Below are 15,349 nucleotides of genomic sequence, written 5' to 3' on the forward strand. Positions count from 1 at the left end.
AAAGGGCACTGCTGACAATTGTGAACTTCACTAAGTAGATTCAGCATTTTCAGACAGGCATAAAGCCCGAGGTAAGACATTATATCTTAACAATGCAAACTTGATATGTTTCTGTTAGCTGACGCTGTTCAATAGCGCATTGGTCTGTGGTTTCATAAAAGATACAAAGATCCAAGCATCACCTAGCAGTTTAAAACACGAGTCTCAGAAGACTGAAGTATTTAACTCCGGGTTTTAACCAAATGCAACAGCACCTGAAGTCAGGCAAAATAAATTCAGGAAGCCTCTCAAGTAATCAACCAACAGTGGAAACAGGTATCTAGAAGATTCTGAACCGTAAGCAGCAAGTTCCTTGGGAGCTGATGGGCACATAAATCCTGACTCTTATTTTTGACCTCGCATGTAGAAGCCAAAACACAAGCGTTTGTTTTTGGAATTTCTTATCAAGAAACATACATTTCAGACTCCTAGCTGTAGAGTGGACTGTAGTCTCTGTTTTTCATGCTGCCACTGTTTGAATCTGTCAAGAGCTTCATCCACAGAAACTGCCCCCTTTTTCACCTGTTCCTGCAAGCGGATGAGCTCCTCCTGTTGAGCGGGGATGCTGTGTTTCACAGTGCTATCAGTTACTGTGTCCGCGTGGCCTCTGTGTGCTGCTACGGAACCTAGAAAGATAAAGGTAGAAAATATTATTATATATTTTATTATTTTTTTTCTTCTTTTAATGAGAGGAATGCAATAAATGAATGAGGATTCTACCATAACTCTTTTTCAGCAGGGTAGCATCTTAAACATTTCATTAATTCCTATTGCCCTGATCCATGGGTTCTCCATTGGTTTCACTTCATACAAGAATTTCCTTCTAGCACTAAAGCTATAGTACTACAGTATGGACTTTTAAAAGGAATTTGTTTCTACATGAACACAAAAAATATCTACAGTGCCGCTTGGATTTTTTTCCTTCTCCAACTTCACACATGACATTTTTCAAAAGCTGCGACTGAAATCTGGTCAAAAAGCATTTTGAAATGTCACACGATTTCCTTCCCCCACATTATTGAATACATTGCAGTGACAAGAAAACATCACAACATGCTCCTCCTAGAGATTATGATGCAGCTGCACAACCGACAGGAAATGCCAGGGAGGTGTGTTACAGACTCCCAGCTGGGTCCGGGGAGGTGAAGCATCACGTTTCTCCAGGATACCGATGCTGAAATTGCTGACAGAACACAAGCGCAGCCGCTAAACAGGGCTGTCCCAGCCCCGTATGAAGCTGTTGCAAAGGTGCCATAAAGCGCCTGTTTCCCTGCACAGGGGAAAAGTTTAAACCATAATGATGAATTGGGTCAGATTTATCTGCTTTGTTATGCACCAGTGTCTTTATTTGAAGTGAGGAAGGGCCGTGCAAAGGGAAAAACACACTAAGGAAGTGAAAAAGCAGCTACTGTGGCTTAGCTCACTCCCTCCTTTTGATCGTACACAACATTAGCACATATTAGCCATGAATCTCTACTCTTTTGCATCTCAGCTAATTGTTTGTATTGTGACAGAGTAATGTCCCTAATGCCTGGCATCTGGTGAGATTATCTGGAAGATCAGACCAGTTTAGGTAAAGCTGCATTTTTCGTATCAGCAAAAGGGGGTGGGGTGTATTTCCTCAGACCCTTAAAAACTACTCTGTTTTATAGACACATATATAATTTTTGCAGAGGTATGCTACCAATACGCCAACATAATAACATCTAGAAGGTCCTGTATTCTTTTCCTAAAGTGGTTAAGCATTCATGAAAAGCAATGTCAGTAGCACTGGAGACTGCGGCTCCCCGCTGCAGAAATAAATAGGTGATTATGTGCTGCTCTATGTGCCTTAATCCTACTTGTTAACAGAAGAGGGAGGAAAAAATCTTAACTCAGTGTTCATTCTTTTTGTACATAACCTTCTTAATTATTTTAGGGTGCCATTAATGGAATTTATGGTAGCAACATTTTGATGCGTGCTACAGCTCAACCAACAACTGGACTGCCACCAGTAATTCATTTTACATGGATCTTGGGGTACTCAGGTTTAGTCACAATGGAGAAAGGAGACAGAAGAGACTAAAGTAACTCTGGTTCTACAAATCTTGCCCACAGACTGTAACTTTTATTTTTCTTTCTTGAATCTGATGGCTTAATGCTGCAATACCATTAAGGATATAAATCCTATGTGGGAAAATAGATGCTAAATCAGTCCAAATCCAGTCACAGCAAATCTCTAGTTCTACTGAAAAGCAACAAGGCAGTTAAAGAGCTAAATTAAATTCTGTACCGGGCTTCCTGGCATCGCAATAGGTCCTGTTGTCATCGCCGGGCACTCGAGTGGCCTTCTGCTGAAACACTGCAACAAAATTAAGAATACAAGGAAGTTGGTAAAAAATGGCAATAAAAACCCATCACACATTCTGAACAAATGAAGGAGGCTCATGAAAGCAGGCTGGAATATATGTCTTGTTCTAGCCTAGGAGTACTTCTCGACACACTTGTCAGTCTAATGTTAATTACTTGAAAAATTGTTCTGTTGCACAGAATGGCAGGATTACCGATATTACAGATATACTGACAAGAAGCTTTGAAGAAAATAAAATAGACTTAGCACATTAACATATTACTTGTTTAGAAAAACCAGCTAGATCTGGGAGTTCTTCACATGGTACAGACACCTACTGCAGCCTGTTTCTTATTTTATGGGGAAAGCTAAACAACAGTTCTAGGTGACAATAATGACGCTGCTTAGGAAACAGTATGTGTGGTTTTTTGCCTACTGTATTCAAGCACCAGGAGCAGCAAAGCACGTTCACTTAGCCCATCCTCCCCGTTCCTGGGGAATCTAGAAGAACTCTTACCCATTCAGCGATCTTTCTGACATCCCTGCAATGCAGCAAACGTGCGGGTTCAACAGGGGTGCAGGGCCCAGCGCAGGGCGCTGTGCTCCCGCGGCGGAGCAGACACGCTTTGAACCGGACCAGGGAAACCTGCTGGCCCTTGGTTTGCCCCGTCTGCTCCAGCTGCAGCCACTTCTCGCAGGGAAACCGGTAAAACGGATGATCCAGACGCCTGGCACACCTAAACTCTGCTACACGCAGAGGTGAGGAAGGAGCAGTTCCGAAGGGTGTGTGTTCTGCCTGCAGAACTAAGTCTTTCCGCTGACTCCTGAGTAGGCTCCTACGGAAGGTGATGATGAATGAGAACACCTGGGGACTTGATGTTCCTTCAAATATTCTCAGGCTACATGGAGAGCATAAAACAACATCACAGGCAGCACAACCTGCTGATATTATGTCCCTAGCTCCAGCATAACACTGATAGATTTTAACTTTTCTAATACTCTGTAATTCTCAGAGAATTCTGCTAACTATGGTTGTGGAGTTTTCTTCTATTCTTGAAATAGTATTCCCTTTTTAAAGAGGAAATTAAAGTAACCAGAACACCAAGGTAATGCAGGCAGCCTGAATTTTACTGCATAAGGAGAAGGACCAATGGCCCTGATTGGAAAGCACTTTAATTGATAGGCTTTGAAATTTCTGCTGAGTTCAGCAGTGTTGGAGTAATCACAAATGGAATTACTCTTTCAGTTCAAAGTAAAATTGTTAAAAGCACTCTGCTGCATCATGCTGAAATGGTTTTAGTTGGCAGCAAGTATTCCGTGCGGGTGAGGTAAATGAAAACAAATCCCTGTCTCTGGAATGCCTGGAAAGACGTGTGGACACACACGACTGCCACGGGGTTAGTGAAGACTCCAGCTATTTACTCCTTCATTCCCACATTCGAGTTATTATGAACAGTGGAGTGGAATGAAAGAAATGGGTATGAAAGGAATGAAAGAAATAGGTAATCTTGCACCGGTATATATTCTATTATTTCTTATAGAAGAATGCCATAGTCCTTCAATGGAGGAAGGAGATATATATTTTTATATTTTCAGAGCCTCTCTGCCTGATTAAAAAGATGCAGTACTTGTGTAATGCTTTCTTACTTAATGTGCACCCTTCAGGAATATCTGTATGAACAGAGAGTCCTGTTCAATTTTTAATCATGTTGTGAGTGGCTAAAGTACCCATAGGTGCTTGTAGCTCAACAATCTACAAATTAAACCTCCCAACTCCATACATGCTAGATCATTTTTGTCCCCAATGTATCTCCTCTCTGTTTCTCAGAATTAAAGGAGGCTGAGAGAATAAGTAATTCCACTTTATTCCCCCTCCTCTCTTCAGTTGCTACAGGACACGGATGAAGTTCTTTGCATGCCCTAAATACATTTTTATGTCTTAGGTAGTAAGATCGCTTTTTAGGAATGTAACGTAACCTCAATATTTCTCCAGGAAAACAAACTCAGAGAGTAAGAAACTACTGCAGTATTTTCTAGTAGGACATGAAACCAGAAAACAACATTTAAAAAGCGTGACACAACACATTTCATGGCACATACGCAGAACTCTGGGAAAATCCTTAACAGAAGGCTTGAAACGTGAGGGAGACCCAAGGAGCTCTGCATTGCCTTTTTAATCTCAGTCTCCCAAGCTACAGATGTGGTTTCAGACTGTCTGAATGCAGGTAAGTAATATCATGAGGCTTGAAATGTGGTTAATATTTTCATGGTATCACCACAAATGAAAGGGCTAGAAACACTGGAAATCTAAGTCTCTTGGGTATAATTCTGCCCCCAAAAAAGCATTTTATAGTCACACAGCTGTGCAAGAAACTGTGATGAGTTTTCATGGTCTGGAAAGAGAGAATGGTACTTTTTACAATAGCTGCAGGTTGACGAAAAGGACAGGAATTTGATGTTCAGAATTAATTGAGGTTCTAACACAAAGCTGTAATGACACAGAATCTGAGATGCGCTATGACATTTCAAAAATTGCTTAGTGACAGACCAGGAACAAGTGATTAGAATTAGAAACACAGGCAATCAAAATGTGGAAAGAGTTACATCAAGAGAGAGCACAATTCCTATCAGCTAAAAAGCAACAATCAACCAAGATATGGTTTCTAACTGCCATTTTACGTTACCCAATTAAACTACGAGGGCTGTTGCCTACTTTGTTGCATTAGCAACATTACCTCTGAAAATCAAGCCACTGTTTGGCACTATACACCAGCGGTTCACGTGAAGCCAGAGCAATGAACGTCCCTCCTGGAAGCGTATGTGGGCTACTCAGACCTAACGCTACTTACTCCACACTTCCAGCAGAGCAAACACAAAGGAGAAGACACACAGTGGAGAACTAATTTGAATTCACTTTGCTTAGGGAAATTCAAGATGCGTTTATTCATCAGCTTCATTGAGCTGATGTTCCAAACTAAATTATCTATGGCAATGACTGTTTTATTTAGGAAACATTCAAAATTAAAATCCAGGGGAACAAAATCTTTATAGAAACACAAGGCTAAGTGATAATGCAAATTAATTAATACACTAGGGTTGTACTTATTAACACATCTCAACTCAGTTGCAAATTACAGTGAGTTTGTAAGCTTCCTCCTTGATCTAAGTAGGTTTTTGCTTCATTCATTTTAGAATCGTCACACAATTAACTCGTGATTAACGGCAGAATGGAGAAGGAGGGGTGAATTGCTAGTTGGAACTTGTTGCAGGGTGAGATTCTTTGCCCACTCAACTTTTTCACCATTATTTCAACATTTAAACTCTGTGTGTATACTACCTGGGCAAATAAAACTTGCAAGTTCTTTTTCTGGTAGGGATTAGATTGTAAATTAGATGTAGCACAGCAAGGGATGACAAATACACAGAGAATACTAAGGAAGGAATATAGTAGAATGATGTTTATGATTCAGGAGATAAGAACTCTGCAGATGTTTGTTCATATCTTTTTAGATTTCGTTTTGGTTTTGTCTGTTTTGTTTGCTGACACACTGAGCATCAATGAGGATGAGACAGAGATGATTAAGGACCACTCCTAAAATCTATTAAAAATATTTCACATCCTTAAGATGAAAACAAAAAACTCTAGTGATTCATGACACCAAAGCAACTAAGGAAATGGGACACTGTCAACAGTACAGCCTTTTGTATTTTTCTGAGGCAACAGAGTTGAGCACAGAACAAAAGCTCAACAGCTCCTGGCTCTGGTCTAGTTAGGTCCAGCATTGCGGAGAAGGGCTGGCTGGGCTGGGCAGGGTGACAAAGGCTCAAGATCCAGAAGCTGTTCTGTCCCGGGAGCATCGGTGTGGGAGTGTGCTCGTACCCTTGGGGCAATGGGAAAGCACTGGCCACTTTCAACTGTGCTGGCCTGAGAAAACCAGTGACTACATCTGAACTGGTACAGGAGTTGTGAGCTGTTCTAAGTGTGCTGCCTGGCACTCAAGACATTTATCAGAACACACAACAGTCATTTCATCAGAATAAAGGCCAGGTGATGTCAAAGTTGCAGCAATACCAAAGCGTCGTGCCGCTCTGTGATTTGCAGGGGGTTTCAGCGACAGCAGCACATCCACTCACCACAACCGGGCCAGGCTGTTGTCAGCCTCTGCCTTCACAGCCAAATAATTAGTCAGTTGAGACTGAAAAACACCCCTAGTTTTCTCAGATCAAAAGTAAATTGACTTTACAAAGAATCACAGTGTAATGACAACGTGAAAACATTAAACCAAAAATAAACACATGCTCGCTAGCAATTCTCTTCCCAATTTGCAGTGAGATTCTGACTCTGTCAGATAGGAGCTCAAACCTGTTAGAAGCTCAGGGAGGGACCTCAGGGGACTGCACAGAGATGACTCCCCTACACTGAGCCAAGATAATAAAAATAATACCAGAATAAAAATAATACCTTCCTTACAGCAAGGGCAGAGTGAGGGAGAACAGGTACCGGTGGTCAGTGGAAGATGCTGTGCAGAAGGCGGTGTCAATGTCATTGCTGTACCATACGCAACAAAGAGAACTCTCCCACTGGTGCTCTCGTCAGGAATTTAACTGAGTGGATGATGGGAGTTGGAAGGATTCTAGCAATATACTCAAGAATATTTGCTCCGGCATGTCAAACCTGAATATACTTCTGCAGTCCCTTTTTTTTTCAGTAGAGAAAAGCAAAAAGGGGAAGGCTCTTTACCTGGTTTTACCAGAAATATGCTGTTTAGAACAGTTTGCTTTTCAACCAGGCAGCATCCTATAAATATTTCCTCTCTGTGCACTTCATTCAGTACATGCTTCAATCTACTACAGTTAAGACAGCAAAACATCTGATGGAATGAACACAGCAGATGAAGCCAGTACAGCACTTCCCAACCAGGTCTGTTAAAATAGTCTAAGTGCCCTAAGACAGCTGAATAGTTCCTGGTATTTTATTAATGAAAAAACCCCATGAAGTTAGAGATACATAATGAAATTCATCTGCAGTGCAGTACTTTGTACTCACTGTACAAAAGTACTAAAAAATCCCTCTGTGGGACACAAATAATTTGCACTGTGCATGGGCTCTAAAGCTTCACTTTGGAAATCCTTGCTTTAGACTATTTAAACTATCTGCATAACATGAATTGGTAACTCAGGATGCGATCACTATAGTTCCCAGTAACCAGCCTGAGAAGTTGCCAAGACACTAACCGCTCTGTTCTGGACTTTGGTTTTTTCATTTCATTGGGGTTTATGTTGTCTATTCTGAACACGAGATATCCTCCTCTCTAAATCAACCTGGCTGCTACTTTTCCTGCATACCCTGTGACTCTGATGAGCAAGGAGAATGCTAGTAGTCTCTTCTGGGATTCTAACTGGGAAACATATTTTTCCGCTTCTTTTAACACTAGTGTGAAGTGGCACGGACAGCTATCTTTAAATAGTAAAACATTTCCAGTGCACAGAGGGGAAATGCATTCCTTCTGGGCTCTGTGAGAGGTTTGCAAAGCAACTAAGGCTATAACATACCAAGTTTTATTTATGCTGGTGTCTGATAAGAGGTAAATGATCAAACCAGGACATTAATGTAATCCTTAAGCCCTGAGGCAGTGCTGGTAGGTCTGACTTCAGAAATGGTAGGGAGGCATTACAGAAACTCAGGCACCTCTCCTGAGAATATCCTGGGGACTTTGGTTTCCAGTTTAATCAAATCTGGTATCAGTAGGAAGCATTAAAATTGCATTGTAAACTGAAAATATGACACCTTCATCCATTTATTTAACAGTTGTTTTGGCAGCAGACTATTGAAAAAACACTGAAATAATCTACAAAGGATTACTAAGCACTTGGGGAATGGCAAGGGAGCACACTAAGAGTGCACACCATCCGGACAACAAGCTACCTCGCACCATTTTGCAGCTCCATTGGTTTACAAGCCATTCACATAGAAGGCAGAATTCTTGCAGCAGTCTATATTATAGACGTACCCTTTGTTAAAGATGCTGTATTTTCAGCAGTGTTCAATGCAGTAGTTTGCATGTTCATTAAAATTTGATAATAGACTAAATGAAACTGATTAAAAGTGGTTAGAACACTTACCAGAATGTATGTGTCAGCAAATTCAGGTCAGATGCTCAAACTATAGACTGCAGTTCAGTTAAGACAACGTGCATCACTGAGGGTCTACTGCCTTGGTTTCTAAGTGTAGATCACAGAATCAAAGAATAGTTTGGGTTGGAAGGGATCCTGCTCTGAAAGTGAGTCTAAAAATCAACTTGTTTTCTATAGATCAACAGTTCCACTATCCTGTTCTGCAGAGCACCCTGTGTCAATCCATACCGAGCAGGCTTTCTGCTGGGTGTAAATGTGTGCTTGCATGTGTCTGAAAGCTACTTATTACAAAGAAGGCTGTTTGCTTGCTTGCTTTGTTGCTGTTCTGGAAACACCACCACTTTTCCTTAAAGGACCTTCATGGATTTCAATGTATGTTGAAAGCTCTCATGGACTTCAGCCACTCAATTTGTCCTGATGGACAAATGTGTGGGTAGGCAAAGGGCAGAAAGAAATCCTCCTCTTGCATCTCTGCATGGCACTGTCACAACAGCCCCTGCAGTCCTTGCAGCATGAAGCTCGTTCTTTCCATTAACTCCCAGGGTACATGGGGATGCACTTGTGGAGGCTGTGTAGCCGTAATACAGCCCCCCATCATGCTCCCTTCTCTAATCTCATGGCTCCTTACTGAACACCAGAAGGGAACGGTTATGAAGATCAACCAGAACTGTGCAGTGAAGACAAACCGTTTCTTACAAGAATGTGATTTGTTTTAGAAGTTAAAAGCTATTTAGTGAATGGAGAGAGAATACAGAGGAGGGAAGGGTACCTCAGGTGAGTAGGTAAAAATGTTGCCCCAAGGAACAGGACTTTTCTCTCTAACAAATCCTCCACATAACCCAAGACAGGTCATTTAAGCCAGCAATTGGGCTTGTGAATCCCTGACATTAGGTGCTGAATAGACACATGAATTTGAAGTTCTGAGCACTCATAGTTGCCACTGAAATCAAAGGGATCTCTGCTTTGAACAAGGAAAGTATTGTATAATATTGTTCGTATCAAAATGGCAGCTTAGTTACTTCATACTGGGCATCCAAACACTCCATGGATACAGAACAAATCACAGCATTTCTCACAGTAGGGTCTGAACCAACACACTGGACCTAGGGCAGGCACAAATTGTATTTTAAACAACAATGAGAATGAGAAACACTAAAGAGTTTTGCATCTTGTGCTCCCCTGATTTAATCACTAGATGAAATAAAACACCTGTGATAAATAGCAGCACAGAGCTATATCCGTCAGAACTGTATTCTCATGTTTGTGTCAGGGAGAAAGTAGTAAAACAGAAAAACGACCTCAGTTCCAACTTTGTGATTATTTGACTTTGCACCTTCCGCAATGTTCTTTTTAACATAGTATATGAAAACAAAACTGAAACTATCATCAATTTATTTGAGGGATGAAAAATGTGTATATGCACTAGCCAGAGTAATTTTATTTTACGCTGCTTAGATTAAATTATAAAGCAAGGGCTGCAAACACATGCAGATTGTAATGATGGACCGGAATGAAATTTTCTGGTTCTTACAGCCAAAACAATATTTCCCCTCCCACCCTACGCCATAATTATAAGCAGTTTTAATATAATAAACTGGAAACTGGGATATTGCTGGACTGGGTAACAATTTTTTAATCACTGTGGAGAAGGACAAAAATTGCCAATCCAAGTAGCAAGAAAAATCTTTCGGTTGAAGGTATATCAGTTCTGCCTAAAATTGCACTGTCTCAGGAGTGTCTGCACAAAACAGGAGCGTGAGAAAGCCCAGATGTGCAACGAGCAGCAGAACAGAGGCTGGAGTGCTCAGCTGGGGCTTTCTTAAGCATTTCCACTTTTCTCATTTATTCTCTAAGTTAATGAACTTGAGCCAGAGGCTGATTTCACAGAACAACAGGAACCTAATTTGTCTATCACTACCCCTTTAGAAAACCAAAGCTAAAAACCTTGGGAGTATGTGTTTGTGTGTGTGTGTGTGTATATATATATCTATACATATATATATGGTGTAAAAACATTGCAGTGCATCAAAGACACTCCGACAGCGTCCTCCTTAGTGAACAGTTAGGACAGACAAAGCAGGATCTCGAGTGCAATAAAAGACAGTGAAAGCAATCTCCCAAACGATGCATCTTCACAGTAAGGGTTTTCAAGACACTTGGCCTGTCTGTGATGATGGAGCATCGAGATTCAAGACACTGCTCCAGCAATCTCAATAAAAGGAGCCATTTCAGGACTTCTGAAGTTGTAACAGGCTCCCTGTATATACATCTGTTCTTGGATTACACTTTAACTACTGTAATGATTCATCCTTATACCTCCTGAACACGCTGAAGAAAGAGCAACTAAATGGTGAAGGCATTACTCCACACATTCTGGCCCTCACCTGGAGTTATACAGCCTGGAGGAGGAAGGCTAGCTAGGAAGAATAAAATAGATAATTGACTGAAATAGGCACGAAAAGGGAGGTGCATGAAAAAGGATGATTTGGGTAGTGTTAATCCCGTTTAAGTACAAAACATGCATTAGATAGAGTAAGCAATCTACTCATGTCCTTTCTCAGCCTGGTTTTCTACCATTTATTCTTATGCATATTCTCGTACATTGGCAAATTTTTCTAGAAGACTCTGGAAATGCAGAGAGGATGGATTTTGGCGCTTATGCAGAGATCTCTGCGGTAGGTTCACAGAAATTCCTTTTGTTATTTTGAAATGTGGCTTCAGTCTGAATTGGACTACAAGGTACCTGAAATCTCTTCCAGCCTTATGTTTCCATGGATAAGCTCAAAAAGATCCCCCAATTTTCACAGACAAGCTAAAAGGACATAATCCTTCCTCAGCGGGCCATTTCTAGCATCTTGCATTAAGAAAGGATATTTGAAAGAAGAGCTCTCACACAGGCGTTTCTCCATACTGCTCTCATCAGAAAAAATGCAATACAGCTAAAATCTCTCTCAGAATGAAGTAAAACTGCAAGGCAAAGCAATCCAGATAGCACGTTCTGTTTGCACTGTTAAAACACACATTCCCGGCTAGCCCAGCAATTCTTAATTTTCCATTATATTATCATAATTTTTGTAAAAGTCAACAAAAAAAAGTGATGCTATTTGAGATGCAAGTTGAAAATTAACGTTTGTCAGAGAAAGGTGAGAACGGGTTGACTGAATCAACCAATTTGTTGGTTTTAAAGTATCTGAACAAGTCTTTTAAAAATATTATTCACCAAATAGAAGAGACATGTATGTATTTTACCCGCAAATATTTACAAAGCCGCAGCACTAACCTTGTACTATATAGGGAGTGTTCTCCTCTCTGATCGGTGAACATACGGGACGAGGGGCAGGGGCTGGCGGCCTGTTCAGGATGAAAGACCCGCGTTCTTTCCTTTTCTCTTCGTTCTCCTCAGCCAGGATGAAATCGTACACAGATTCATCCAGATTTGCAAAAGTGTACGGGTGTTCCTCTTTGCTCTCTGCCTTGTATGTATCTTGGTCTTCTCTGCAGCACGCTCTTACGAGTCCATCACCATGTTCTCTTTCATTTCTGCCCTCCACAAAATTCTTCTCTGAAAAAGCAAGGAATTGTGTTCCATACATAGGGTACAGAAAGGAGATTTAGACTTAAATTAAAGATTTAGAGTTTCCTAAAGCAACTCAGAGAGCTGATTTCACTCCTAAACTGAAGTGCTCTGATTTTCAGAGGCTTCTGATGAGCCAACTGAGTAGAAACGATGGCCCAAAGGAGTAATTCCAACTTCATGGCCTCCTCATGATTTCACATCAGATTATCAAAAATAGCTAATAGATTAGCTATTAGCCTCAAAACACAGGGGTTACTTAAAAGAAATACCGAGTGCCCCAGATGCTCCCACAAGTCAAACAAACATGTTCTTTAATGGTGAAGTCAAGTAAGTGGTACCTGTGGCCCTTGGCATTTTGGAGCTATTTGTTAGCTACTGCAACTATGACTTAACAATTCAAATTTATTTCGGAAAATGTTGGATTTTGTCTTTCCTACATCTTCAATGTCCCACTTGTTTTGAGGGCTCTCCCAAGATGTACTTTACAGCACAGATGAAAATTATGACCCCTTATGATCTGTGTTAAGACTACCCAAATGCCCACAGCCCAGTCATTTTCCTGACTCTCTGTATGGCCTGTATTGAATATACATACCATTACTCAAAATTTGCTTTCCTTCAGCTTTTACATTGTACAGCATTAAAATGAATCAATGACTTTCCCTGATACCTGGGTTTGATTTGTCTTTAAAAAGCCCACAAACTGCTAAGGGTTAGAAGCTGTTGCTGAGGCTGGTGTTCCCAGAAATGGTTATAACTTCCTGGTGATGATTCCCCATCTTTCCTGCAAAACCAGGAGACCTGACTGGAATTCTTGCACTGAGTCATTTTTCCCTCGTGTTGTCATCTACCTGTGAATCTGCTAAGCTGGGTTGTGCTCGCTACTGGTGTTTCCAGTTCTTTGGCTGCTATTCAAAGAATTGTTTTATATGTTTATATGTTCAGAGGAGCTCAACAATCTTTGCGTGATACATTTATAAGTGGGATGTGTCATTTATAAATGGGATGTATTATTGATACATACAACACGTATTTTGGCTAACATATAAAAATGTTTTAAAACAAGTGGGATTAATACCCCGCCATATTTAATATGAAAAATATTTTGTTTCCATGTCACCATAAAAATTTTGTTTCTCTCTCTGTAGGATATTCTTTCATTTAACTCCCACAGGGGGCACTCTCTTGCCACTGCCAAAAGAAAGATGCCAAGAAGAGGGGACTTGCCTTTTAGGTATTCCACAGAAACACCTAAAAATACATAGTAATGACTCATTAGAGCTGCCTCACCAGCACAGGACTCAGCACAGGACACTGTGTAGCCAAGAAACTTTCTCTGCTGGTGCCCACAGCAGACAAGGGGCATTTGGCAGAGAGGGTCTCGTTGCTACTTGATGGTAGAGCCACACCAGAGCTATTGCAAGACAGGCATTTATATCAAACCTACACTAACAAACCCTCTGTGCCGAACCTGGCCCCTCATTTCTGCACACATAGAGCTGCACCTGAGGATTTCGCAGAAGCTAAACACATCTTTAACACTGACTTGATTTCGCCCCTCTTTCTCTTAGAATCCACCTGCGACTTCCTGCATATAGCCAGCTTTGTCTTTTACAGCAAAAAACAGGATGAAAACCTACCTACAGCAGGCTATAAGGCTAAATAGCTATTTCTATCTAGTTATGTGAACTTCAAAGTGCTTGGTGATGGTAATTTAAGACTCCAATAGTTTACACCACATTTAAAAACAGAATTAACAGTAATAAGCAGTGGAGAAACTGAGATGCAATTTGTGGGCACGCTTATCAGTAGCATCCACGACAAATAAGAAGGTGGTGCTTTTTTTTTTCCTATGTGGTTATTTAAGCCTGAATTCTTTTGCATACTTGTTTTTTCCAATGAGAAAAAATGATAATCATCCCTTCTGAAATAGATACAAACAGTATCTTTGGCTTCTCATCACTTGAATAAAACTACTTCTCTGGGGTGGAAGAGTTAAAAAAAAAAGGCAAAGTGTTTCATTAAAGGCCAAAACCTCTCAGTTTCTTTTCAATCTGCAACACAGTATAACTTCTTACACAGGCTGCCCAGGGCAGTGGTGGAGTCACCAGCCCTGGAGGTGTTGCAAGGGCATTTAGTGCAAAGGTCTCTTCCAACTGAAATGATTCTATGATTTCTATCCATAACACTGTCTAAAATTTAATAAAATACTGTTACTTATCTCTGCACAGTCACTTTTTATTAATTCTACCTGCAAAATCCCAAGCTGTATTAAATCAAGATAATTATTTAATGTTTTAAAAAGGTAAATATTTAAGTCAACTTGACAAAAACACAAGCTCGATCTTTTGTTTCAAGCCTCTCTTGTAAATCCAATGCATTGTGTATTATTTGGCGGTTCTCTGAGATGGGCAGAGTGAGGAAAGGCTGAAAGCCAAGGCCAGCAGGCCATACCACAGCATCAGCTGACAGACCTGGGCACCAGGATCTTGATGCAGCAAAGTGCACGTGTACGTGCTTGCTTTGCAGAATTCGGGCCATACCACCCAGCCACTGCTGCCAGAGAGATCATACAGAATCCCTACAGCAGCACCTCGTCTGCACTTGCACATGTTTGCATCTGGGGTTACTTTCCTCCCAAGATCATACCTTGTGATAAACTGTGGAGATCGTCCTGGTTTAGGATGCCGGGCAGATTTCGAGGAGGAGGGGGGGGTGGCCTTTTACCGAAAAAGCTGCTTCTGTTCTCTTGGAGATCATCAGGTATGCTGGCATACAAACCGTCAGGACTGTTGTGAAAGCTGTATAAATCTTGCTCTTCTTCATCTTCATGTTCTGTCTCCTTTCTGCTGTCTTCTACATCATCTTTCTTTTCCTCATCCACCTCAGCTTCTTGTTGGCATCTTGATTCAATTTCATACTGATCTCCTGGGTTCTGCTTGGCTTTTAATGCTAAAGAATGCATTATTGCATTTAAAATTTGCCATCTGGAAACATTTCCCGTTTCAAGGATTCCCACAGAAGCAACACAAGGGCTAATAAAACTTTCATGAACTAATACAGCAGGAAAGCTGTCAAGTACATACTGTCAGTGAACAGCTTTTTAAATATTTACCAAATCAACAGTGGAAGTTTTTATAATATCTTGCTACTCTGATACACACCATCTTTCTGCCTGCAATGTTAAACTTTTCTAGATTTGCTGTCAGAATGAAATCGCACACTTGTCTCGGTAATTTGTGTTACTCGACTTTCAGTGCAGCACAGTG

At 40.9% G+C, this 15,349-nt stretch overlaps 1 protein-coding gene across 3 annotated transcripts in view; it reads right to left on the reverse strand.

The window, feature by feature from the left end:
* Positions 1 to 15,349, reverse strand: part of BANK1 (B cell scaffold protein with ankyrin repeats 1) — a 128,222-nt gene that overhangs the window by 8,068 nt on the left and 104,805 nt on the right. For all 3 annotated transcript variants that reach the window (XM_065062843.1, XM_021283050.2, XM_065062844.1), the window contains 4 exons: positions 14,730 to 15,032; positions 11,784 to 12,065; positions 2,312 to 2,380; positions 562 to 665 (listed from right to left, as the gene is read on the reverse strand). In XM_065062843.1, the coding sequence (XP_064918915.1) occupies positions 562 to 665; positions 2,312 to 2,380; positions 11,784 to 12,065; positions 14,730 to 15,032 (758 nt within the window). The remainder of the gene's footprint in view (positions 1 to 561; positions 666 to 2,311; positions 2,381 to 11,783; positions 12,066 to 14,729; positions 15,033 to 15,349) is intronic.

This window comes from Columba livia, chromosome 4 (genome assembly GCF_036013475.1).
Source record: "Columba livia isolate bColLiv1 breed racing homer chromosome 4, bColLiv1.pat.W.v2, whole genome shotgun sequence".
Lineage (NCBI taxonomy): Eukaryota > Metazoa > Chordata > Aves > Columbiformes > Columbidae > Columba > Columba livia.